We start from the raw sequence: 25,655 nt of genomic DNA on the forward strand, positions 1-25,655 counted from the left end.
TCGATTCCAAATCGGAGGATGCGCATCTTTTTAGCCTCAAGTACAAAAGTGAAGAAGCTCGAGACCGAAATGGAACATCGATTCCTAAACCCGAATATACAATCTTTATCCTCTAAACAGTAATCGAGATGGAATGTCAGTTCATGGACTCGGAAGGTGTAAAAAAACAAGAGAGAAATTAATGTAACAACTCTAAGTATCCGTGAGCCTATTACTGAATTATCTCTTCTAAGACTTTAAAAGATGTTTTGTTAGAAATTACTCAAACTAGAAATGTTCTTATAATTACTTTGGCTCATATCTTCTAAACAGTAAATTTCACTCTTTTATATAATTCCTTAATGTACTAAAATTAATTTAAAGAAAAGATTTTTTTTTAACATTTTTTAATATATGAATAAGAGAGAATGTTATTTGTCAATCATATCATACCATATTACTTAACCCTTAATAATGAAATTCTTTCTATTAGTATTATAAAAAGCCTTCATGTAATAAATATGTGAGATGGAAAGTCTAATAATGATTTTAGGATAAAAGGTGTTTTGGCTTCTAAAAATATAATTTTAAAAATTAAATCAGCGATCAGTTGATCAATGATCAAATCAATGTGTGACTAATTAATCTAGATAATTCGGTATAAATAATTACAATATTATATATACTATACATATATATTATTATTTTCTTATAAAAAGTAATTTGTTATAATAGTTTGGTTGTTAAGTTTCTATCTAGAGACTTCAATGACCAAGGTTGGCTTGTGTCAAATTTTTATTTATGTTAAAATAAAACAGGATAAATAATTAAATCATTACATATGTTAACTAAACAACAACAATTGCCTTCTATTCATGTATGTCTCATGTTGGAATCCAGCCTAGTGCAATTTTCAGTAGCTTTTACTGAAATCGACTTGAGTGCAACACATGTCTAGACTTGAGCTATTACATTAATCTCTAAAAGAAAATTTAAAATAGTACTCAAAAGTACAATCCGTTAAAGGACTTACAAGAAAATTTTAGAGACTTGATCAAACAACTTAGTGAACTTACACTAAGAACTATTTTTTTTATTTTCTTATTTTCAAATACTAACATGATCACGCTATATATTTTCAGGGAAAAAATGACCTTTTACCTAATGATTTTATACAAGAGTTGCCACTCGGGACTAAGACTAATTATTGTAAAGAACAGTGGCCATGCATATTGCAAAACTGAACAATCCTCCTAGTCCTACTATTAGGTTTGGAGAAAGAAAAAAAAAAGCATGAATAAATATTAAATAGGTTTATTACTAATTTGATTATTATAATTTTATCATTTGTAACTTTTATTCTTTATAGTTTTAAAATGATTTTCTTAATTTTTATAATTTATATTTTAATTTTTTTTAGTCCAATTTGAAAGTGATTTTTTTAATCCTTTGTATTTTAATTTTCTTTTAGTCCTTATAGTTTCAAAATGATATCTTTATATTTTAATTTTCTTTTAGTTTTTATAATTTTAAAGTGATATTTTTAGTCCTTATACTTTATATTTTAATGGTCTTTTAATTTTTACCATCAAAATATGAGTAATATTATTAATTATAATTAAATAAAAAAATATTAACAAGTAATTCATAATTAATTTATCGTAAAATAATTTATAATAAAAAAATAGTTGATAATTTATAACTAATTTGTAACTAATTATTTTATATATTTTTTTAACAAGAATTAAAAGATAATTAAAATATAAATTATATAAATTAAAAAGATTAATTTTAAACGATATGAACTAAAAAAGAATTAAAATACAGATGATCAGAATTAAAAAAATATTTTTAAACTATAAAAATTTAAAAAAATTAAATTATTAACTATTAAAATTAAAAAATACAAATAACGAAATTATAAGAATAAATAAGTAATTTAACCTATTAAATATAAGTAACAAACAACAACGTGGGCTTGTTGTGTATCGTGCTCGCTCTCTGTCATAACGAAACTCGTTTTTGCAATTGCCAGATCTCTTCACTCAATTGCAACAGCAGAAGAAGCATAAGCTTCTAGAGACACAGAGAAAAAAAAAAAAAAGGAATTGAAGATGGATTGCAGAAACAGGGACTCAATCACAGAGAATCACACTTCATCATCATCATCATCTTCTTCTTCTTCTTCTTCTTCTTCTTCTTCGTGTGATTCACTCAGCGAAGCCTTGCTTTTCACCACCATGTGCATCGTTGGCCACCCCGTCGATGTTCACGTTAAGGATGGCTCTGTCTATTCCGGAATCTTCCACACTGCTTCTGTTCACGCCGATTACGGTTCATTTCCTCTTTTTTCTCTCGTTGATTTCTTCACACTTTTTTTTTCTGGGAAATTCGGTTCTTTTGTGTAGATTCCCTTGTAGGCTCAAATGGGTTGTGAGAAATTTCGTATTTTGGGCAATTCCCATTGCCCTGCTTGAACAATCACGTGTGATTTTCATCTGGGGTGGCTTTCTTTGTCTTCTATTTGTTTTTGCTGAAACATAAAACCATAGATCCTGAGACTGTCGATAGTTTTTAGCTTCAATTGTTTTGTGTGGAACTTGTTAGCTGAGAAAATTTGAGGGATTGAATTAGTTATTAATTCTGTCATCTAATTTATTTATTATAATTGTATTTTTGTATTTGTTTTAGGTTTTAAATTGTTCATTTGTTTTCTATAGATGTTTCCGTTTTAAGTTTTAGTCCCTGTGCGAGTAAAATGGTAATCCTTATAATGCATAAAAGTTAAGTTTGATCCTAAGTCCTAACAAACATAATAGAGAAAAGTTTCTACGTTATAAAACCGTTATATAAAATTTCATTATCATTTTCTAATATAGGGACTGAAACTTAAAATGAGGAAAACTATAGAGACAAAGTGATAGTTTAACCTTGGTTTTACTATTGGATCTAGGGGTTACTGAATGGACTTGTTTATACAAAAAGTTTATTTAACTCTTGGGAGTAAGAAATACATTGGATTCATCTTGTCTATTATTTATGTAGACATGTTAAAATGGGTGATCAGATAAGTCAGAAACCTCCTAACCTAGTTGTTAATGTTTTTAATTATTGAGTTTTGGCATAAAACCTCGTTTAAATTTTAGTGAACATCTTTGGTATAAGTAAAACTCATAGCATTTCTTTGCTTTGTGTTATGTCTAGGTATTGTTTTGAAGAAAGCAAGGATGACCAAGAAGGGAAAGGGCAACTCTAATGTCGGAAATGAGGGCTTCGTGGATACACTAGTGATTCTATCCAGTGATCTTGTGCAAGTTGTAGCTAAGGTAAGACACTCAGACCATGCAATGTATCTTATGAGTTCAAACATATTTTAATTAGAATGTAACTATATGCTTAATGCACATGTTACTTTGTGCATAGGGAGTAATATTTCCTGCAGATGGTGTTGGTGGAAACATAACTGGTGATGATGAGGAAGCAGTTGCACATAATGTTTGTTCCGAGAGTCTAACATGTGAGGTAGAGAATCATACAGGACCTTTGATGGGTGCAAAACAGGTTAATCAATTAAGGTACTATGATATCTCCTATCAAATTCATTTGCATGCATGAAGAGTTGTGTGTTAAGTATACTTAAGTTAATTTATTACTATGTTTTATTACTGACATCCAACAGAAGCATTCACTGTATATTCTTTGCTTGCCATGCACATGCCATTGTTGAGTAATCTTTTCTACAAAATTTGTGATTTAAATAAGTGGGTGTTTTTCTGTCCTTTGCTAATTTCCAATAGTTGCAACCTAAGTTAATGTGTTCAAATGCTCTCACAACTTGAATTTGCCGGTTGCTCAACTATCTTATTTAGGCATTTACTATCTTATTTAGGCATTTAGCTAGCAAAATATGTACATTTTTTGTTAAACACCAGTGTATCTCTTTCTCCGTTGGCTCTGGTCTAAATTTATATTCCTCGTGTAACCTCTTTATTATGAATATGATGATCATGAAGCTTTGTCCATTTACAAACTCTGGTAACTGGGTAACCTTTATTTTTTGGATGATCATGAAGCTTTGAAGCTTAGAATTCAAAGCTTATCTAGAAAAAGGAAAATAATGTCAAATAAGATTACAAAAGGAACTGATAAAAAAAAAAGACTACAAAAGGAATAAGGGTGTCAGGTGGCTTGACTTGTGTCCCACTGGCTTGTATGTGATGAATTTTTTGTGCATCAGCTTTAGTCCTGCATACTTAACATGACAAAGATTAGCATAAGTAGGTTACTGCCGGTATTAGTAGCGGGGGCTTAAGCATCTCAGTCCTTTGATTTGGACATGTTCAAGCTACAATGCTACATTGTTAACTGATAGTTGGGGTGTTACCAAATGATATTAGTAGTGGTGTTATCATGTATCGGGAAAAATCCAAGTCCACCCAAGTCCCACATTGGTTAGAGATAAGGTGAAGATAAAATATATAAGTGGGGGACAACCCTCACCCCATGAGCTAGCTTTTGGGGTTGAGTCAAGCCAAAATCCAAATTCTAAGATGGTATCGGAGTCTATCCTAGATCCATTAAACGGGTCACTCATCATATTATCCACGTACCAGGCCCAAAAGTGTTGGGCGTGAGGGAGTGGGTGTATTGGAAAAAATTCAAGTTTCACATTGACTAGAAATAGTGTTAAGTGGAGGGCAACCCTCACCCTATGAGTTAGCTTTTGGCGTTGAGTTAGGCCCAAACCTACATGCTAAGATGGTACCAGAGACTAGTGTGATCCCTTACCCTATAGAGATATGTGCAGGGTTTTAAATAGCATGCTATAGTGGCATAGCAGCGCAGAGCAACCCCCATGTGCTGCAGGGGATGCCATAGCAGAGTGGTTTAGTAGTGGTCGTAGCGGACCAGATAGCTAGATGAATAGTGTCACTGTATACTTAATCCTACAAAATCGGCTTGTAAGGTGAGGGTTGTCCCCCACTTATATAATTTAATTTGGCCATACCACTAGTTGATGTGGGATCTCCAACAAACCAAAAATAGAAATTGTCCTCTTTATGGATGATTTCAAGAAAGGAATGAGATTGATACTATTCCTATTTGTAGACAATAAGAGGTGATTTATGATAACAATGATTTATAATTTTTATTTTGTTTTTAGTAATGTCTTACAACCATGTTCTTAATTTGGATTTGCAAAATGCAATTATATCTTTATTATGTTTTATGAATTTTTATACATATCTAAATGTGCATATACATGTATCATATCCTGCATATTTTTAGAATAATCATATATAGCCATGTCGTATTTGATACTCGTATGGTATGGTATGAAGTATGTTTCCAATTTGTTAACAATCTTAATCATGGTAGTCAGAAATCAGAATCACGTCCCAACTCATAGAATTGCACAATTCTATGCTTCTGTTATGCCTGGGCATGTTCATCCATGCTCAGAATCACCGTTGTCTGCTGAGCAGAATTGGAAGAATCTCCACTGGAATCAATGAGTTTTTTGAGTTCGCGTGGGTCACATTTTTGTGTGCCAACTTTCAGAAATAGATGAAGTTTTTTTTTTTAGTTTTGGGCTTCTAAAAACTTAAGCCCATAAAACCCAAGCTCCAAAACCAACTTATCTGTAACCCTAACACTGATAATTGAGAGAAAAAAAAAATCAAGGAAAACACCTTAGCAGGCATTGCTGCGTGTTCTTCAACCTCGCACAAATTCTGCATCCTCTCTAAACCATGCCCAAAACTGCTGCAGAAACCACTGTGACCAGAGCTTTTTTTCACCATGTCCAGAGTCCAGAGCACTTCTTGGCCACATCCAAGGTCATCTCTGACTCTCTGTTTTGTTCCTCTGTGTCTGTGGTTCTGTTTGTGTGGTTCACTGGTTCTCTTTCTCATTTCACTGGTTCATCTTGCTAATATGATTGATGAAGGACAAGGACATGGAAAAGGAAGAAATGAGGATATATTTTGTATGATCTATTTTAGAGGTCTAGCCTAGTTGTTAATGTCTTCTGTCTTGTACTAGGAGTAGGCACTAGGCAGTAGGAACTACTGCAGCATGTTAAGTTTTGATTGTCATTTATGACTTATGAGTTCTGTATGGAGTTTTAGTCTTTCACTTTCTTATGCTTCTTATGAATCTAATATTGTGAATTTAAGCTTAATTAAGTATTTGATGTGTTATAATTGTTTGTTCACTTATTTATACTATGGATGCATATATAAGAATTTTTTTGCATATATATTAATTTTATAAATCTTGTAGAATCTTACGCTTTGAGTTATGATTTCACATTTTTAGGATTCTATGACTCCTTTCTGAGTCAAAGTAGAATCTTGAGTTTGACTACCATGATCTTAATACAAGAATTTGCACTCGCTAGAAAATGTTTTAAAAATACAGATTTATGACATTATTTTCTTTCATTTTGGATTTCTGCCAACTGTTCTTTGACAGACAAGCTGGAGACGACAAGTCAAACTCAAAAGGGAAAACTGATGACTGTGGACAGAAGTCTGAGTCTGTTAATGAAAAAATTGTATGTTGACATATGCATAGTTAGTAATTCTAATCAGGATTTCCGCACATTTTTTATGGTTTGGATTTTTTTATTCTAAAGCTTTGATTTTCTACAGGATGAAAAGACTCAAAACCTCAATTCAAGCCATGAAAGTGAGTTAGATCTCTCCAATATCTACTGCATGCAAAATTATCTATATCCACTGTATATCGAAATGGCATAACTACTAATGTTTGTGGATATTTGTTAGTTTGTACACCTCGCTACTTCAGCAATTTTTCTATGTAAAATGATGCGCAATAACCAATAAGGCATGTCAGTTTGTTATTCTGATACCAAGATATATATATTTAAGAACTTTTACGTGCATGGACATCCTTTTTTATCCTGATATCAATATACCCTTTTTTCAAAGCTGTGGTTACCGAAAATAAAATTATTTTTGTCTATTTTTCTTCCAATATTTTTACATAATATTACCTCTCTTTTCTATCTGGTTAACCAACACCTTTTCAATCTAATTTGAGCTATGGCCTGTGGTCACTAACCTTGAATACTTAAATCCCCTATTCCCTGCACAAGATGAGAATATTGCTTTCATAATTCTGTGTTCCCTTATTTAATTCTCTTGTACTTACATTACAGCTGATACATGTCCAGGTCAAGAGGTAGCTGTTGAGCATGGAAGCACCGATAGGACATCAAGTCCTTCGGATAATGGATTACTCTGCAACAATGCCCCTGCATCTGTTAAGGCCAATGATCGGAATAGTGAAAGGTCTACTTCTGCAGACTCTGTCTCTAAAAATTTAACCCAAGGTGTGGATATCATCCAAGATTCACAGCCAGCAAGGTCCATTGAAATATCTGCTCCAAGGGGTACAGATTCTACCAGAAATGCTAAGGTAAATAAATCAGTTTAACTTAAACCAAACAGCTCCTGATAAAAGGAAAAGATGTAGGTTTGTATGTGTGTCGGGGTGGGGGGGAGGGAGGGGGTTCTTATCGTTGCACATTTGGTAGATGAATTGATAAGATTATGATAAGATTGATAAGACCTGATGATGATCCATATTGACGACAGATAAGCTTCCAAAATGATATTCAGTTAATAAAATTCAGTTAGATACATTTGTGTTTCTTATTTGATGCATTTTATTAACTGAATATCATTTTGGAAGCTTATCTGTCGTCAATATGGATCATCATCAGGTCTTCACTTATCATAATCTTATCAATTCATCTCCCAAGTACTCTGTTAGCTACACTATTCCTAAACATTTTGACTTCGTGATCCATTATCTTTTCATGTTTTGCTCCTTATATATGTCATCCACCATTTTAAAATCCTTAGAGTATTGATTTAAATTTTCAAAACATTTTAGTTTGGTTTACCAAACAGCATAATAGAATAGCTAGTGCCAAGTTTAAAATAATGTGAAAATTTCTTTTAATCAATGTTGATATACTTTTAACAATTTCTTGTTGTGACATTCTTTTAGGAATTTAAGCTCAATCCAGCTGCCAAAACCTTCTCTCCATCTTTTGTGAATCCTATATCAGCAACTTCTGCTGCAAACATGGTATACATACCAAATAGCTCTCCTCCAGTCTCTGTTACTATTCAACCTGAAGTTGGATTCAATACTTTTGCTTCTCGGCCATCAATGCCTGTTAAAGTTGCACAGTACAGTAATTTGACAGTGAGCAATGGTGGCAGTGGCTCTCAATTTTCACAGCCTGTATGTACTAATAAATTTTCTGATATTTTGTCTCTCGTATGCATCCATGCCAGCCTGTACGTACTCAATACTCATTCTAGTTATTTTGTCGATTTCTTTGGCAACAGATTGTTGGACATGTGGCACATAGAACCCAACCTCTACGGTATGCTACACATTACAGTCCAGTTTTGTCTGAACATGCTTATATGCAACCAAGCTCTCCTGCTGTACGTACAAAAATATGGTTTAGGAGATAATCGGTATTCAGTTAACTGAAAAATCAGCCATAAGCAAGATATGATCTTTTTTTTCTGAACACAGGTTATGGTTGGACGTTCCCCCCAGTTAGTCTATGTTCAGCCAGTTTCCCATGTAAGATAGCATGCCCTATAATTTTCAGTTTGGAAGTTTCTTAAATTTGACTTGATAAAAGAAGGTTAAGCCTAAATTGGAAGAAATTAATTTTGTAGAAGATTTAAAAACAAACTAAGGAATTCTCAGTGGATAATAAGAGTGCTGCAGCTTTTCAACTATACTACAGATTCTTAAAGGGGACGTGTCTTCTAAGAAAATGGACGGCTGTGCTTGTATCTTATTATGTGTCTAATTCAATCAAGAGATAATTGCTACACTTTGCTATAAATTTTATATTTACATGGTCAGTCAAATCAAATTATAAGCAGTTTTTCCCTCTTGAAATGCTTATGATATTTGGCCATCATTAGCTTAGTCTTTTTACATTTTACTTGTGATTGTAGGATTTGATTCATGGAACAACAACTGTCCCACCAGTCTCAGCTCGCCCTCTGTTGAATCATGTACAATTTCCAAAGCAGCAGGGTAAAAACTTAATTTTGTTAAAATGAAAAATGTCTCATTATTATTGCATTATCTTTATTGTTATGCATAACAACAACCCCACCTCAGGGCATAGTTTTCATAGCTATGCTTGGTGAGATATGCATGGTCATAGATCCAAAAAATCATCTTTATTACTGGCATCTTTATAAATTCTTTATTTACACGGTCAATAAATAACAAACACATTTTGACATACCTCATTAATATCTTTATATTTTTATGGGGTTTTACTAATGAGTTTCCTAAGTGCAGTTATTAAGTATTAAAAATAAAAAATTGTTGAAGAAAAGTACAAGATTTAATACATTGAAAACTTAACAAGCTTTTACTTTTCATTTAATACTGTTTGTTTTCTAATCCTGAATAAGTATCTTAAGGACACTTGTTAACATTTGCCTTTTTGATACCATAGCATGTAGTAATTGAAGCTATGCTTATGCTAGAATTGCATTTAATCCTGTTTGGATAAACTTCTCCGTAAATACTTTCAAGAGAAGACAAAATGAATTGAGTTTTTTCCGTAAGCTAAAATCAATTTATGCACTTAAATTTTATAGAAGTTCTCTCATCTAACTTCTTCAGAAGCTTAATTCATTTTATCTTTTTTATTTTCTTTTTCTGTAAGCACTTATGGAGAAGTTTATGGAGAAGTTTATCCAAACAGGACAATAGTTTCCAATGATTTTGGCTTCCAAATTGAAAAATATAGACTTGCATTTCTTGTGATAATAGTTATATTTTCCAAATACAGGAGGAACAATTGGTCCAGCAATGCCAGTTTCTGTTCCCCCTCCTGTCCTAACAAGTGGACATCAGCCCTTTGCACTTCAAAGCCACATTCCCCTTCTGCAACCTGGCTTTCCTGTCACTCGACCTATTTCAGTCCCTGGACCAAATGGTTTCTATGGCACTAAGTATTAGTGAAATTTTTATTCAGATTCTGGTGTTAATATCTCTGAGTTAAGGTTCATTCTTCTTTTTTCTTTTCTTTTTTTCTTCTTTTTTTTCTAATAGATTATGCTATAAAAATTTTGTCTTCTCTTATTTGTGAGAACTGAGTGTACAGTGGCTTTCAGCTGGTAAAATTACTTGATATTTTAGCTTTATTCGTTTGAGAAGTTTTTGGGAGTCCTCATCTGAAGATAAGGTTCATTTGTATCTTTGGAGTTGGGAAAGATTTTTCCTTTCAAGAGTTGATATTGTATGTTTTGGAAATTATTTTTGAACGAGTTCTTTATACACATTAAGCATATTGAATGTAGACCTCCCGATTATTTATTTATAATGATCTCTGACAAACTGATGTATTACCCATATATATCACACAGCACCCCTTTAAATTCTTCCTAGGTAATTTTTTCGTTAGTTACTGATTTTGTCAATATTTTATATTAATTTTTTAGAATTATTTTTAAAATTATTGGAATCATATTCTCTCAATCATTTTTACTTATTTATTACATTTTTACTTAAATAGTGAGTTTTTACTTAATTATTACATTTTCTAAAGCTGCTCATAACTAGAACAATTGGAGGACAGAGAAAATCAACAACTAAGAGTGTTTGTTTTACTGTTTCAATCTGTGGACACGTGTTCCTGTGTATCATTTTGTGAGAAGTAATAAATTGTTACTTCTCCTTGAACGTTCGATTGGCGGATGTTCAACAAAAAAATACACACACTACAACAGTAACAAGACTTTTATAGCTATAATGATTGGAGGACTCTCAGCAACAATAGTGATCAAAAGTCACTAGTGGTGAGTGGTGAATAGTTTTTGGTTCTTAGACCCTCGATGTAGTGATGAGAGTTTTTTTTTTAATCATGTAATTAGGATTTATTTTTTTTGGAATCTTAAAGATATTCTTATAAGTTTTAATCCTTTACACCAATTAATAGACTAATCTTTGTTATCGAAGTTTAGTGACTTTAGTCACACCTAAACAAATGACTGTAAAAATATTTAAGAACAATGGTAGTAGTATAGGTGTGATTTGTAATTAAATGACAGTAAAAATATTAATTATATATGAAAAAGTTAATTATGCATTACAATGTAAAACAAATTTAAACTATCATTTAATTATAAGTTATGTATGTTAAGTCTGTCAATTTTTCTAATAATTATTTTAAAAGTTATATTAACAATTATTTCTTATTGGTGGAATGTGTAAAACTGATAGTAAATGACATTAAACTAACTATTTATCCATATAGAAATGTTAAATAAATTAATACCATAATATAAAATATTAATTTTAAATTTTATCATGATATTTAAAATTAGTCTTAAATACATTTTTTGTCCTTATAATTTAACATTTTATTCATTTTTGTTTTTATAAAAAAAAATTGTTTTAATCTTTACAAAATGTATTTGTTTTATTTTTTTCTTTAAATGTTTTAGATAATATTTTTAACAGTGTAAAAATGTTTTGAAGAAAAAACGTTATCTAAAGCACTAAGAAAAATAAAATAAACACATTTTACAAAAACTAAAACGAGAAAAAAAAATTAAAGACAAAAATGAAAAAAATAATAATAAATTACAGGGACCAAAATATTTTTAAACCTTAAAATTATAATTTTAATATTAAGGAGTAATAAAATATATTATAGATGAGTGCTAATAAGAGACCCTCTAACTCTTATTCCTTAACTCAATTGAAGTGAACCAAAAATTAATTTTTCTATAATAATACACGCCTAACAAAATGTTGAAATAGCACCTTAATGTTATTTTCCTTACTTTTTTTTTAGGTAAAGATAAAATAATTTTTCGTGTGTGTTTTTAGAGGAGAAAGAAAGAAAGAAAGAAAAAGCAAACTTTTTTTATTGGTTAAAAAGAAAATAAGAATGCGCTGATGTTAAATCACTTTTTTATCTACTAATGAGTTGGTAAGTAAAAGGATAAATTTTTCGTTTCAAAGAAAAAAAATTATCCCTCCCCTTTCCATTTTCTTTGAGAGAAATAATATGGTTTTATAATTTACCCTTCACCTAATTTCTCTATATCCGATTAAAGGATTAGGGAGGTATATGCTATAGAGGCAATAAAAAAAGTCAGAAACGTTTTATAAAAATAACGTTTATATTTAATTATGTTTATATTTTTTTTTTAGTCACATGTAACTTTCATGAGAAGTAATCCTCCTTTAGCTAGATAAGAATATCTTCTTTTAACAAACACTAGTAATTAAAAACAACTGAGAAAGTGTAGTGATTTTCTTTATTAAGTGGCATTGCATGATTAATTGATATAATTTTTATTGTGAATTAATGAGAATTATTCACCAAAAAAAAGAGATTAAATTTGCAGTGCAGCTAAAAAACTTTAGAGAAATAAATTTACAGCTCTGGGTGAAATTTAAATATTACTCTTGTAAACACTTGTGGATACACAGAACACTCTTATGTCAGAAAGGACTCCATACCAGAAACTCAAATTGAAAAAACCTACCAAAACCCCAAACACACAAAATTCAAAACCCTAAAATGAGAACCACAAAAAGAAGACTACACAGAACCACATCTGATATGCTGCTTTGTGTGGCACAAAAGGAAATGCGACAATGGAAGTTATTGTCAGAATTCTCATGTATGACAGGGGCAATGTCGAACATCTGCCCAATGATCTTGGAGAAGATGGGGAGGACAAGTTTCAAAAGGAGTTGGTTCTGATGATGAACATGCATAGGTGGAGGTCTCGATTACAAGAGATTAAGGGACGGAGTTCAAAAATTAAAAACAAGAAAGTGAAAACCTTTTTTACTTTCAAAACTAGAGAAAGTGTTTTAAATTTAAATAATAATACAAACTCAAATTTTATCTCAAAACTAAACCCAAAACCTAGGCTAGATAAGCAATAAATACAACAGTAAATAACAAATGTAACAATAGCACCATAAAGCACACAATGCAATTAACTGCCCAATTAAATGGATTGAAAGATTAAATTAAAGTTTTGGACAATATTCGATTGCTAGGAATGTAATTAACATCCGACTTGAAGGTATGGTCTCTAATGTAAAAACAATAAATACAACTATAACAAGCTACCTTTTCTCCACAAGCTTGCAAGTTTAAAATTATTTAAGATCCTTGAGACTAGAACTAAAAACTCTAAATATTTCACCATGTCAGATATTTACCTACTTTATGACAGATAAATCTGCAGGCACAATAAATAGCCACAAATGATAGAAATTTATAATTCAGGTATTCAATGCTCAGAAAGGCTTTGCTGATTGAACAGTTCCACCATCTTCAAGTCCAGTTTCTAAATTCCTTATATCATCCAACTTGTTTCCAGATCCTAGCTCAGCTGCTATGGAGGATGCCTGATTCTCCGTTTTGTTATGCTGCAAAACCTTGTTAAATTATAGCACATTAATACATATATGTCACAGTTTAGGTACATAGCATACTAAAGGGTAACAAAGTGTTGGTTTCTTCCATCACCCCCAAATTCCCACCATTTACATGGCTAACAAATATAAATAAGTTAAAGCTTTGTTTTACCTGCAAAAGCTCATTCACTCTGCCAGTTTCAGTATAGTCTGCAGGTTTTGGAGCAGACGTCGAGCTTTCCTGAGGATGAGACTGTACAGCTTGCAGAGGCTTAATCAAGATGGGCGGTTGATCCATCTCATTAACTTTGTCTTCCTGCCTACCGCTTGGATCCTTCGCTACTGTAATGTCACCTGACTTGCTGTTGTCAATCTTGGTATCCATGGCATCTGACGGAGCTTGGATCCTCTTGACAACTTCAGTAACCAGTTGCTCAAAAGGCATGCCAGGCATTCTCACAGATTTAGCTTGATCTTCATTCGCCACATTGGATGAAGATTGATTATGTGGTGGAGGAACACCTTCACTTTGCATGCTGGTTGGCAATAAATTCTGGCTAGTTTGAGTGTGAGAGACAAGTGCATGGTTTCCATCTACAGGAATTTCTTTAGCAGCAACCACTCCACTCCCTATAGAAACTTGGGTCTTGGCTTGTGATGGTTGATTAGAAACTGGCACCCCATTTGTAAAATTATTAGGTTGGGGCAGAACAGGCACCACATTACCTCTAGGTAGTTGATGAGTGGTCTGGCCCGTCACAGAAGGCACGCTGTTTCTGGTAGAGGCAACTAAGTTACTAGAACTGACAGCTCCTCCAGGTACCTGAGGTACAGATGGTGAGCCATTCATTGCAAGAGTTTCAACTCTATGAACATTCACAGGCTGTTCATTCCTTTCCTTTGGGAGAGGAGTTTGAACCTGAGCAGCTCTTGAGGGGAAGCAAACTTCATTTCTTTGGATCATTGGAACACTCGGAGCAACATCATTATCAGGTGAAATAGGAACGTATCGTCCAGGCTTGAAGATTAGCCCCCTCAAAGTAGTATTAGAATCACCAACTCTAACACTAAGCAAATATCCTGCATCAAATACAGCCTCAATTACACCGGAAACTAGCTGGCCCACCATTGCATTATTTGAATGATTCTCTTGACCCCTTTGAAGCTGTTGATTTCCATTAACCCCTTCAAATCCAGGAGGTACTGGAGCTTGTTCAGCACGAACAGGATTCTGCCTTCTATTTTGACTAACTAGGATATAGGAACTCTCCTCTGAATCTGGCTTTGGGTATTTCCGTGGACGACCACGTTTACGCTTCAAAGGCACCTCTCCTGAACCATCTGGAGTGTTATTTTGGTTTTGCTGGTCCATCTTATTATGTTACTCCAATGTCTACCTATGGAGACAAAAGTGTGTAAGCTACCAAATAAAAAAAAAAGACAGTCTATAGCTTACTTGTAGTTAAACTCAGCATGATAGAATTGTAATTTTCTCAATAAGACAATAAGTAAGAAAAAATTTGAAGTCTGCTTGATAGTGATTAACCCAACTCCTCAAAACACCGACATCATAACACAACTTATGACAGAACTAGCAAATTGCTTATTGTTATTAAATATATTCTAAGACTATTGCCAGACAATTTGGTGACAAACCAAATAACATGGTTGCTTGAAATGGTGTACATCACAATACAAGAGATCCAATACAGCATAACTTCTTTCTAAATAGTTTTTCACTTTTATAAACAAGAATTTAGAGCTTTTATTCCTGTCTAATAAATTTCTCCATAAGCACTTATAGGAGATGAAAATAAGAAGGAAAAAATGAAATGAGTTTCTCCATAAGCTAAAATTAGCCTGTGTATAAGCTAATTTGTAGAAACGCTCTCATATTAGATTCTCTAAAAGATAATTTTTAATTCATGCATAAGCTAATTTTAGCTTATAGAGAAGCTTATTTCATTTTTCCTTCTTATTTTCTTCTTCTAGAAGTGTTTATGTAGAAGTTTATCTAAACAAAACCTAAATGCATAACTACAAAGCCATATTTCAAAAATATATAGTCAGGGTATCAGAGTTTCAAATTTTGAAATCTAAATTTAAAAGTTGGGTAAAATATATTTAGTCCCTATACTTTCATATCATGCAATTTAGTCTTTACAAAAAAAACATGTTTTTAGTACCTCCTCACAACCTTAAGTTATAAAAGTGCAGAAATTGGGAGTAAGCCCGAGCATATATTTATACTCAAGGAAGGGGTATAAGATGAAGGATATATTTTCTTTTATACATTCATTTTTTATCTTATCTTTTCTCATACAACTACTTATCCAATGCAACATTCTCATTTCCACAACACATATTCAATACTATTGTTGACGCTTTACCACCTAGCATTTTGTACCATATAACCCCAATCATGATCATAACAATGGTCTTATCTCACTATATGAGGTCCGTTGCATGGATCACACGATGCCATCAGACCCGAACAAAACCAGATTTTCAGGAATATTATTGGGCATGAGATCCATTTTAATAATTTCCTCTACTGTTCTTTGTCTCCCTCTATCCTTTTTCACAGGGCTATAAACCACTCAATCTAACCCCTTCATTGATGCCTCCAGTGGCCTTTTTTGCACATGTCCAAACCATATTATTAGAGCCTTACAATTTATGATTTGAATCATACAATCTGATGCAATTTGACTAGCTATCAGTTTGTATCTTAAGATGAATCTCAAATGACTTTGAATCTTACAATATATGAATGAACCACAGCAATTTCATATCAACACATGATATGAATGAATCACACGATTCAATAATTACTTTTTTTTTAACTTTTCTTTCACCAATTCTGAAGAAACTGTAAAGTCATATAAGCTTAAATTGATAAGTTGAAAAGGAATTGAATAAGCACTTATGAATTTATCCTATGTGATTATTCTACTACTTTATTTGCCAATCATTCAATGCATGATCTCGATTGGCTTGATTCATTGCTTCAATTTCGTTCTTCCAAAATAGAGACTTCACAAACTCAGATATAACCAGCTACCAAGGAGGATGGCAAATCATGGCGGCAAGCATTAAGAAAACTAAAAAACAGGGCGAACCCTTAAAAACCATGAGGCCCAAGTGAGCCAAAGCGAAGAATAAATAGATGCTTAACAAAATTAAATAAATGAAAAGATTAATTGAAGAATTAAAAAGGTATTTTTTAAAAGCAAAAATAAAAATCACCGAAGGAGGTTGTCGGAGAAGTTCATGGATGGATGGAGGTCGCCAAAGGACAGAGATTGAGGGTGGCAAAGAATGGACAGCGTGGTCGCTTGGGGGAAGCTTCATGAGGGAAGAAGATATGCTTTTCGCCGTCTTATATCTTAGAAAGGTTATCATTCAAATTTAGGGTTTTAAACCCTTATGGGCTCATCTCGGGTCTGACCACATGGCCCAAGTCCTTTTTTTCTTTTTCTTTTTTAAATTTTTGTTGCCATTTCCTCCTTGGGCACACCGTACTATCACTAGCACCACCCTTATGGTGGCACACCATTCTCATATCATGGCGGTCTGTCTATTAAAATTTTGTCACCTACCATGCTACCATCATTTGTTTTTATTTTTGTTTTTATCCTTATAAATTGAAGGTGTTTCTAAGAGGTTTACAATACTCACACATCCTATTTAACCAACTAAATTAAACCATGTTGATTGACACCACCATTTATAACACTAGATAAATCTAATAATTTTGTTTTATAAGACTTATGGTTAAGTTGTTTTATCTATTTCTAGTTAAGAACTATTGCATTGAACACTATATATCATTTATATGATATATTTTAAAGTTATTTTTCCTTGTCTATAAATCTTACGATTTAATATAAATTATGATTAAGATTCAAAAATTTACTTGGCAATTCTCAATTTGACAACCTTGATCCAAACTACCTTTATTGATTTTTTATCATCTTTTTCACTATAGGTGTAACACTAAATATCTCCTCATATACAATAAATCATTTTCTTATTCGTTCTTGTGGGACATCTTAACATATTCATTTATGCTACTCCACTCTTTTTTCCTATTGTCCCTTTCAAACTCTAAATCCCCAAACAGGACTATAGCATTAAATTCATTCTGAACTTTGATTACATGAAATTAAGTGAAGATTTTATTTGCATTAATTTGAGTGAAGAGCTAATATCCATAGTCCATAATATATGATTATATGCACCCTAACCACCTGTAATTTGCATCAAGCTATGCCTAAATTGCAGAAAATCCACTCCTTGTATAAAGTTAAAAACAATGTACCATGATATTCCCAAGAACACTATGACTAGGAATATTATTCCCATCAAAGATGTTTGGTAAATATACTCATCATTCTTTGGAATATTTTTAAATTTATTTTAATTCAAAAATAAAAACATTTTAAAAAATGAGGTAGAATATGATGAAAGTGGAAAGTTATTTGTTAGAAAACAACTTCAATTTCAATAGAAATATTATAGAATTCACACTCTTTTACATGGGAATAGAAAGAGAGAGAAACATGTAATCTAGATTTCTTAGAATTCCTTTCTTACTTATAAGACTTTCTCTACTAATTGACACCCTTTAAAAAAATAGTTAATCACATTAAATCTATCCGTTATTTAGGCTCTCTTTTCATTTAATTTTTACTCATTAATGTTTGGAAATAAAATAATTAAGTAAGAATATATAAGAAAAAATAATTAATACATCTAAAAATTTAAAAAAATCTTATAAAAAAACAAACAAAATTTTAAAATTGATCTATAATTAAAGACAGAGGGTTATTTGTTTATAATTTGTACCAAACGAATATTACATTGCTAGACTCACATTCTTAGGAAATAAATTTGTATGACTCAACTTAAAGGACACTTATCAGGGCTTTATGATTAACTTAAAACTATTTTTTTAAATGATAATATTGTAGTACATATTTCTAACACATAGTTGTTGAGCCACGACAAAGGATGGGAATATTCTAGATCATTTTTCCCGGTAATTGGACCCATTAACAGTTAAAAATCAAGACAACCATGCAATTCTTAAACATTGTTTGAATCAGCCATACCACTGACTAAACCCAGGACACTTATAAATTTTTGGTTTTTGTGAGTCTATGGAAACTACAAATAAAATAGCATAGAGCATCACACTAAAGCTTCATAGACGTACATGATAATATATTTAGTTGAAGGTAGAGAGAATCCATATTTCAATTGTGAATATGTTTCTGAACAAGCTTTTTAGCATAGACAGCCAAAATATGGCAAACTAAAATAAAAACTAGAGATCAGATTTTCAAGGAGTTTAGTTTTTTTTTTATAGAATGGATAAGACTGTCAAAATCCTAAATTCAATTGTCAATCTCATGGAAGAGTTCCTTCTTATTTCCCCCAAAACATAACAAAAAGACAAGCTTCAAGCAATAGAATAAGAAACAGTCAATTTTTACAAGAGCAACTGGCCTTAAGAAGAAGGGATTGGGTATACAACATAGTCCATATGCAAATCACATGCATAAGGGGCAACCCCAATCTACTCCCCTCTTGACTGATATATGGATTTAAGTGTCAGGTTTTTTTTATTGCTAATGTCAGGCTATTTTAGACTTGAAGCTTACATTATTATTATTTTCATGAAAAAGCTTACATTAACTATAAATATGTAGATTAGAATTTTTAAAATTTAAAGAAAAAATTCAGTCAAAAGAAATTATTAAAGAAAAATATATCAACTAATATCATTCTGACTTCAGATATGTGGCACATTAATTAAAAAAAAAAAGAAATACATTTTAGTATGGCTTCCATACTAAATGAGGAAAAGGGAAAGAAGTGAAAAGTGGAACACTGATTTGGAAGATGGGGAATGGTAGCAAATGCAGAAGTCAGAGTAGTTTTTAGTGAAAGACAGAGTGTATCACTAGGAATAACAGACATGACAATTGTAAAAGTGTGTTAAATCAAGTGAGTAGTCGATTGGCAAGTTGATTTTACTTAAATTCATCTATGGATAATACTTAAGATTTAATATTAATATTTAAGATTTATTCACACAAATTAAAAAATAAGTATTTCAAGTAATATTTATTAGGAAATAATTTTATTAAACTATCCTTATTTTCTTTCTTACTTTCAATAACGGTATTAATAAGTTTTTTTTAATCATAATAATATTTATTAGAGTGTAAAATTGAAATAAATGTTTGAATATCTCATTAAAAGATGAAACCATTAGTCAATTTAATTTTTTTTAAAGTTTAAAACTACGGTCATTTTAGGGCATCCTAAAAGTAGCTAGAAAAATTTAATTAGTTTGTGTTAATAAATGGCATAAAATTTTCTGATTAACTAGCATTTAACAATTTTTAAGTACTCCAAATTAGTATTCTCTCCATCTCATTACAATTAGAAGAAGAAAAAATTGTCTAAAAATAAATGTCATATTTGCTTTTCACCTGAATATTAATTATTTTGTACTGATACTTCTAATTATAGTGTGTCCTTTTCGCTTTTTTAATCTAATATTAATAGTTAACATTAGTTTTGAAAAAATATTAATTTTTTTTAATTTGTGTAATAAAATTTAGGATGACACTTATTTAAGAATCAAAAGAGTAAAAAAAATTGTAAAAAAATCTTTATAATAAATGTTTTTGTTATTTTGTTATGAGTTTAATATGTTTAAAAATTTATTGTGATACATTTTTGTTTTTAAAATTTAGTATAACTGACTTATATTTGTATTAATTTAAAATTTATATATTTGAATTTATTTCTATATTAATTAGTTTATTTAAAAAATGTCTTAAAAAACTTTTTAATAATATATAATATAATGCAACTTATAATATTTTTTTATCCATAAGAATTAAATATCATACTAAATATTGTGAGGTTTACAATATTGACACAATGAGCTACGTCCTCTAGCTATCCAACTTATAATATGAAATATTCAATTAAGTAATTCCTCACACACACATTTTTAGAATGCCAAGAAGGAATATTAATTATTTTTTTCATTAGGAATGATTAAAACTAAAACATATAAGTTATGTGAATTTTTTAAAATATCGCTTTTTGAGTAATTACGAGACTTTAACAAACTTTTGATTTCATTTATTTAGCATATGGTTGTATGGTTAGTTTTATTTCTCTTACTCAAATATATATAAAAAAACATTTTAATTATAATTAATGATTTAACAATAATTTTACCTAATTTTAAAACTGACCTGTCAAGCATTTCGTGTACGTTAGTTTTTCATTTTTTTATGTTTTATTTTGTTTTTAAATGTAGAAAGATGTGAGGTTTTTCCCTGTTTGTCTACGTTGCCTTGGGCAACACGTCTTTGGTTTGGCTTTTTGCATGTGTTGCTTTTTACTCTTTATCTCCCTTTTCTTTACGTTCTTTTTTGGGGGGAACTTTGAGACATGCTTTGGTTTGGTAAATTGGTTGGAGCTTCTATCAGTTTTATTTACTTTCAGAGGCTATGGATTGTAAAGTGTTAAAACAAATAATGGTCGCATGAGTTGTAAAAAAAAAAGTAATCTTGTCCATTGATTGGGGCTTATTTCACAAATAAACTAATAGGAATAGTTGCTAATTGAGTTTTGGATATAGAATAAATTATGTTGGATGGAAAATATTTATTTTGTGAGTGTTTAAATTTTCAACAAAGATTTGTCATTATTCCGGTGGAAATTGATGTTATGATAATTGATCCTTTATTAACAAATGAAAAAATAATTGAATCGATCCTTATTCGATTTTTATTTTCTATGCGATGATACTTTTTTTAACGGACAGTGGAAAAGTTTAATTTATATGTATTTTCGGCAATTAAAAAAATTCCACTGTCAATTAAAAATTAATAAATTTATATATATTATAATTTGTAATTAGATAATAATATATAATGTAAAAACTCCTGTAATTATTAATGCATGTACTATTATCTCATAGTGAAATTGATGAAATTCTTACATTTACAAATTTCAAACAACTATCCTGTTCAAGTAGCACATATAATTTTATCTTTTTACATGCATGTTATTAAAAATATTCTAAATAAGTTTCTTTTACACACAAGTTTGTTTTAAAGAAGAACTTCGAATACAGAAATTATAATATTAAAATAATTAACTATACATACTAAGAATCGATCATTTACCCCTTAATTTATTGATTTAACTGTACTTTCCATCTTTTTTTTAAGAATCGAGCACTTACCCCTTAAAAAATATGTACTTTCCATCCTAGTCTATTAGATTAAACATTTTAAGCCCTAAATTAACATGTATTGTTGTATCTTCCCCTTTACATGTGAGTCTACTGTTAACTGAAAAAAAATATTAAACTATGTAATACAATTACTACAAATGATTCAATTCTTATTGTGCATTATTTTTATTATTGACTGTTTCGTAAAAAAATGATCATTTGGCTTTGTGTGATTTAGTTGAAGTTGATTGACTAACTATTCGTAATCTTGCTAAAAATCAAGCCGATTGAATTCATAATTGTGGTGTCTTCCTTAGTTGCAAACAATGGTTTTATTATAATCCATTTCTTTAAGGTATTCAATGATGCTATTAATGGGTTTGTGAATGATACCAATGGTACTAATGATGGGGTGGAAGATTTCACGTGAGTGAGGTGACTATAGCCATAAAATCATTTGGAAGTGAGTCATGTCATGTGTGCTAAGGCATCAATGCTATTGCATGCACTTGAGAAGCAGATAATTCCGTGAACTGTTGTTTTGATATATAGAATCAATACCATGCATTTGTTCCTCCTTTTTGTTGGATTCAAAGTTTTAAGTTGCGAAGCATGCATATGCCAAATTTTTATTATAATATTCTTTTTATTTTTTATTTTTTTACATTGGTTTTGTGCAGCCAAGTCATTCTATATTTTTACCTCTTGCTCTTGCTCATATTACTGATGCCGAAGAGGTATTAATTTTAACTGTGTGATGACCTTTATTAAATGTTTCTATAATAAATTCATTATAATATATGGTCAATATTGGTGCACTTCTTGGAGTAATTCATATAGAGGGGTCATGCATTTTCACTAGAGGATATGGCGTTGGCACACGATATGGTCATATGGATCTCTTGTAGGTAAAGATGCGTGGATATTTGTCTACTATTTGCATATTTTATTTAGATTTAAATATATTTTTGTTCTTGTAATTTAGTTTTTCATTTTAGTTTTTATATAATATGTTTATTTTATTTTTCATCTTTAAAATATTTTAGATAATGTTTTTTCACTATTTTAAGTATTTTTTATTATTCAAAATGCTATCTAACACATCTTACAAGTACCAAAATGAAAAAAAATGTAAGGATAAAAATGAAAAAAATGTCAAATTACAGAGACAAAAAATATATTTAAGCTTTTTTATTTAAGTAAAAAAATTATAGTTGTTTTGTGAAATTAGGGATGAGCAATGGTCAAGTTTGACCAAATTAAGCCTAAAAATATCAATTCGTAACAAATTAAACCCTTTATATTTCAGCCCATTTTTTGTTGTATGTTTCATCGAGTTGAGTGGATTTGACATTAGTTGAGTCATAGATTAGGTGAGTGGATTTCCACTGGTTAACATCTTAGAAACAAGGAATCTTTGACATGTAGTAATGGAGAAAATAACACAAATCCAAAATATATTAAAACAAAAGGGCATACTACTCTAAGCTTTCAACTCAAGCATACTCCAAAGTTTTAAACTCTTTGATACATGATTTGGTCTGATTTAGTTACCAATGAAATTTCTGGGGAAAAAATTAAATCTAACCATTAAAACCCATTTTTTAGCGTATATGATTCATCATCTTATTTGATTTGACTCTATAGCTTTACTATAGCCTCAAATAATCTAAGTTTATGTTGGATGATACTTTTTTGATAACCTCTATTGTGAATGATTCTTAATGACCTTTTTTTTTTCCGACTTGATGTGTGGCAGTTATGCAACGTAGTCAATGTTGATTATCCAAGAAGGTTGCCCTAGTGGTTACTAAAGTGGGAAGGTATAAATGCTAAGTTTAAAAAAGTTGCATCCAAAATGCCAATAGACAAAAGTTTTCTATTTGCGTTTGATGTATCAGATGTAATGTTAGTAGTCAGATGCTAAACTATGTAGCATTTAAGACCAAATGAGTGTGTTGTTGATTTGATCCTTCTTGGAGAGAATTTTAATTTGAATATTCTTCACATGATTTGTAAAAGTGAAAGGAAGGAAAAAGTTTAAGTATAAATAAAGCCTCTAACTACATAAAAAGACGCACCACATTAGACAATGATGCACTTCACTAAATACAAGGTGGTTAGTTTTCTAAAGTTAGATTGGATTGCTACCCAAAGAAGATAATCATAATGCTTTATCAATTGTGGGTGATTGAAATATGACAAAAGTAGGCTATTGTGGGAGAGTCGATTAAGTCTCCTACAGTGGAAAAGTCATTTTGACCATAGGATGTGTGAGACTACCGTAAGATTGCATACATCGGATTATCATTTTTTTTTAAATGCTCTACTTTCTTGTCATGCAAATTCGATTCATTGCCCCTCCACTTCTCTCTCCCTTCCATCTATTTCTTCCTCCTCAAATAGTCAAGCTTCTCCAGCCCATCTTCCTCTACCAACAACTTCACCAAAACCCACTCGAACAAACTAGATTCGAAGTCAACCCATTCCCACCCGTGGCGCCTCCCTCTCCCATTCACACCTTTCCATCAGTGTCCTTGTTGGTGTCAATAAGCTATCCATGGATGCCTCCCACGACTTCTGCAAGTTCACGACAAAGATGAAAATATCCTAAGTAAGGTCGACCACATTAAGATCATAGAAGTGTGTTTATTTTTTTTTTCTCAATTTATGTTTTTTTTATATATTTCAATTTATTTTATGGTGATGTTTGTAATTTAATTTGGGATCTAGTGAATATATGATGATGTTTGCAATTAAATTTGGAAGCTGGTCAATAAATTGTGGCTTATTCAAAATTGATGACATGAACAAGGAGATAAATACACTAATAAAGAAATTGGAAAAGAGGGCCAAAGCTCCAAATCAAAGAAATGGAGAAGAAGAGAGGTCATCTAAAAAAATTAAGTGTAGCCATTTTTACTATACATCAACACTTGTCTCTAGGAAAAACACATTTTACAGCCAAAATGACTTTTCCCACATGTGAGGGACTTAATCTACTCTCCCATAATAGCCTACTTCCAAACATTAAATGCTTCAATACTAACCCAACTTCAAACAATAGATAAAACACAAAAAAGAATATCGTTTGGAGACAACGATTACTTTATCAAGCAAACCTATAAATATCGCTTATGGAACATTATTGTTTTAATGTGTTTAAAATTATCAAAATAACCTCAAAACTTTTGGAGGAAAATTTTGAACTTGTGTATATTGCTTTATATAATAAAGATATATTTTAAATTATTTTTTTTGTAATTAAATAGTGCATGAAACACAATTAAAAAATATTTTAATTACATCTTTTATTTGTGAACATTATTATTTTAATATGTTTAAAATTATCAAAATAACCTCAAACTTTTGGGAAAATTTAGGCTTGTGTATATTACTTTATATAACAAAAATAAAAATAAAGATAAAGATAAAAAATAATTATTTCATCAGAAATTTGTAATGATACATCTAATTGCATCATTTTCATAATATATTTTTAATTATTTTATTTGTAACTAAGTAGTGGATGAAACATAATTAAATATTTTAATTGCATATTTTGTTAGTCAACATTGTTATTTTAGTGTAATTAAAATTACAAAATAATCTTATTGGGGAGAAATTTGGACCTCTGTATATTACTTTATACAATAAAAATTTAATTATTTTAAAATAAATTTATAATTAATATGATATGTCTAATTGCATCATTATCGTAATATATTTTAAATTATTTTATCTATAATAAAATAGTGCATGAAACCTAATTAAATGACATTTTAATTGAACATTATTGTTTTAATGCATTTAAAGTTATCAAAATAACCTCAAACTTTTGCGAGAAAATTTGGACTTGTGTATATTAAAAATAAAGATACATTAAAACAATGGGAAATAATAAAGATTATATTAAGATATATTA

The 25,655-nt window shown here is 30.6% G+C and overlaps 2 protein-coding genes across 5 annotated transcripts; one reads left to right on the top strand and one right to left on the bottom strand.

Moving 5' to 3' along the window:
- Positions 1–1,960: 1,960 nt before the first annotated feature.
- LOC114423405 (nuclear pore complex protein DDB_G0274915-like) lies at positions 1,961–10,421 on the top strand. Of its 2 annotated transcripts, none has more exons than XM_028390154.1 (11): positions 1,961–2,313; positions 3,184–3,305; positions 3,403–3,554; positions 6,457–6,538; positions 6,636–6,672; positions 7,166–7,425; positions 8,023–8,262; positions 8,370–8,471; positions 8,566–8,616; positions 9,003–9,084; positions 9,857–10,421. In XM_028390154.1, exons 1-11 carry the CDS (start codon positions 2,094–2,096, stop codon positions 10,024–10,026), a joined length of 1,518 nt encoding a protein of 505 aa, XP_028245955.1. In that variant the 5' UTR covers positions 1,961–2,093; the 3' UTR covers positions 10,027–10,421. The 2 variants fall into 2 exon arrangements, with proteins under 2 accessions (XP_028245955.1, XP_028245956.1); XM_028390155.1 differs by having other exon boundaries at positions 7,181–7,425.
- Positions 10,422–13,028: 2,607 nt separating this feature from the next.
- LOC114423406 lies at positions 13,029–16,855 on the bottom strand. 3 transcript variants are annotated; one of them, XM_028390159.1, is made up of 3 exons: positions 16,705–16,855; positions 13,628–14,852; positions 13,029–13,467 (listed from the first exon to the last, which is right to left on the bottom strand). In XM_028390159.1, exons 2-3 carry the CDS (start codon positions 14,825–14,827, stop codon positions 13,336–13,338), a joined length of 1,332 nt encoding a protein of 443 aa, XP_028245960.1. In that variant the 5' UTR covers positions 14,828–14,852; positions 16,705–16,855; the 3' UTR covers positions 13,029–13,335. The 3 variants fall into 3 exon arrangements, with proteins under 3 accessions (XP_028245960.1, XP_028245957.1, XP_028245959.1); XM_028390156.1 differs by having other exon boundaries at positions 13,029–13,476; XM_028390158.1 differs by having other exon boundaries at positions 13,029–13,476; positions 13,628–14,848; positions 16,705–16,853.
- Positions 16,856–25,655: the final 8,800 nt, after the last annotated feature.

The sequence above is a fragment of the Glycine soja genome, chromosome 8 (genome assembly GCF_004193775.1).
Source record: "Glycine soja cultivar W05 chromosome 8, ASM419377v2, whole genome shotgun sequence".
NCBI lineage: Eukaryota > Viridiplantae > Streptophyta > Magnoliopsida > Fabales > Fabaceae > Glycine > Glycine soja.

Coding starts and splice junctions, on each gene's coding strand:
- LOC114423405 (XM_028390154.1), top strand. CDS start 2,094: ATGGATTGCAGAAACAGGGACTCAATCACAGAGAATCACACTTCATCA. Junction 2,314..3,183: donor TTCTGTTCACGCCGATTACG/GTTCATTTCCTC, acceptor TGTTATGTCTAG/GTATTGTTTTGAAGAAAGCA. Junction 7,426..8,022: donor ATTCTACCAGAAATGCTAAG/GTAAATAAATCA, acceptor ACATTCTTTTAG/GAATTTAAGCTCAATCCAGC.
- LOC114423406 (XM_028390156.1), bottom strand. CDS start 14,827: ATGGACCAGCAAAACCAAAATAACACTCCAGATGGTTCAGGAGAGGTG. Junction 13,477..13,627: donor GAGTGAATGAGCTTTTGCAG/GTAAAACAAAGC, acceptor TAATTTAACAAG/GTTTTGCAGCATAACAAAAC.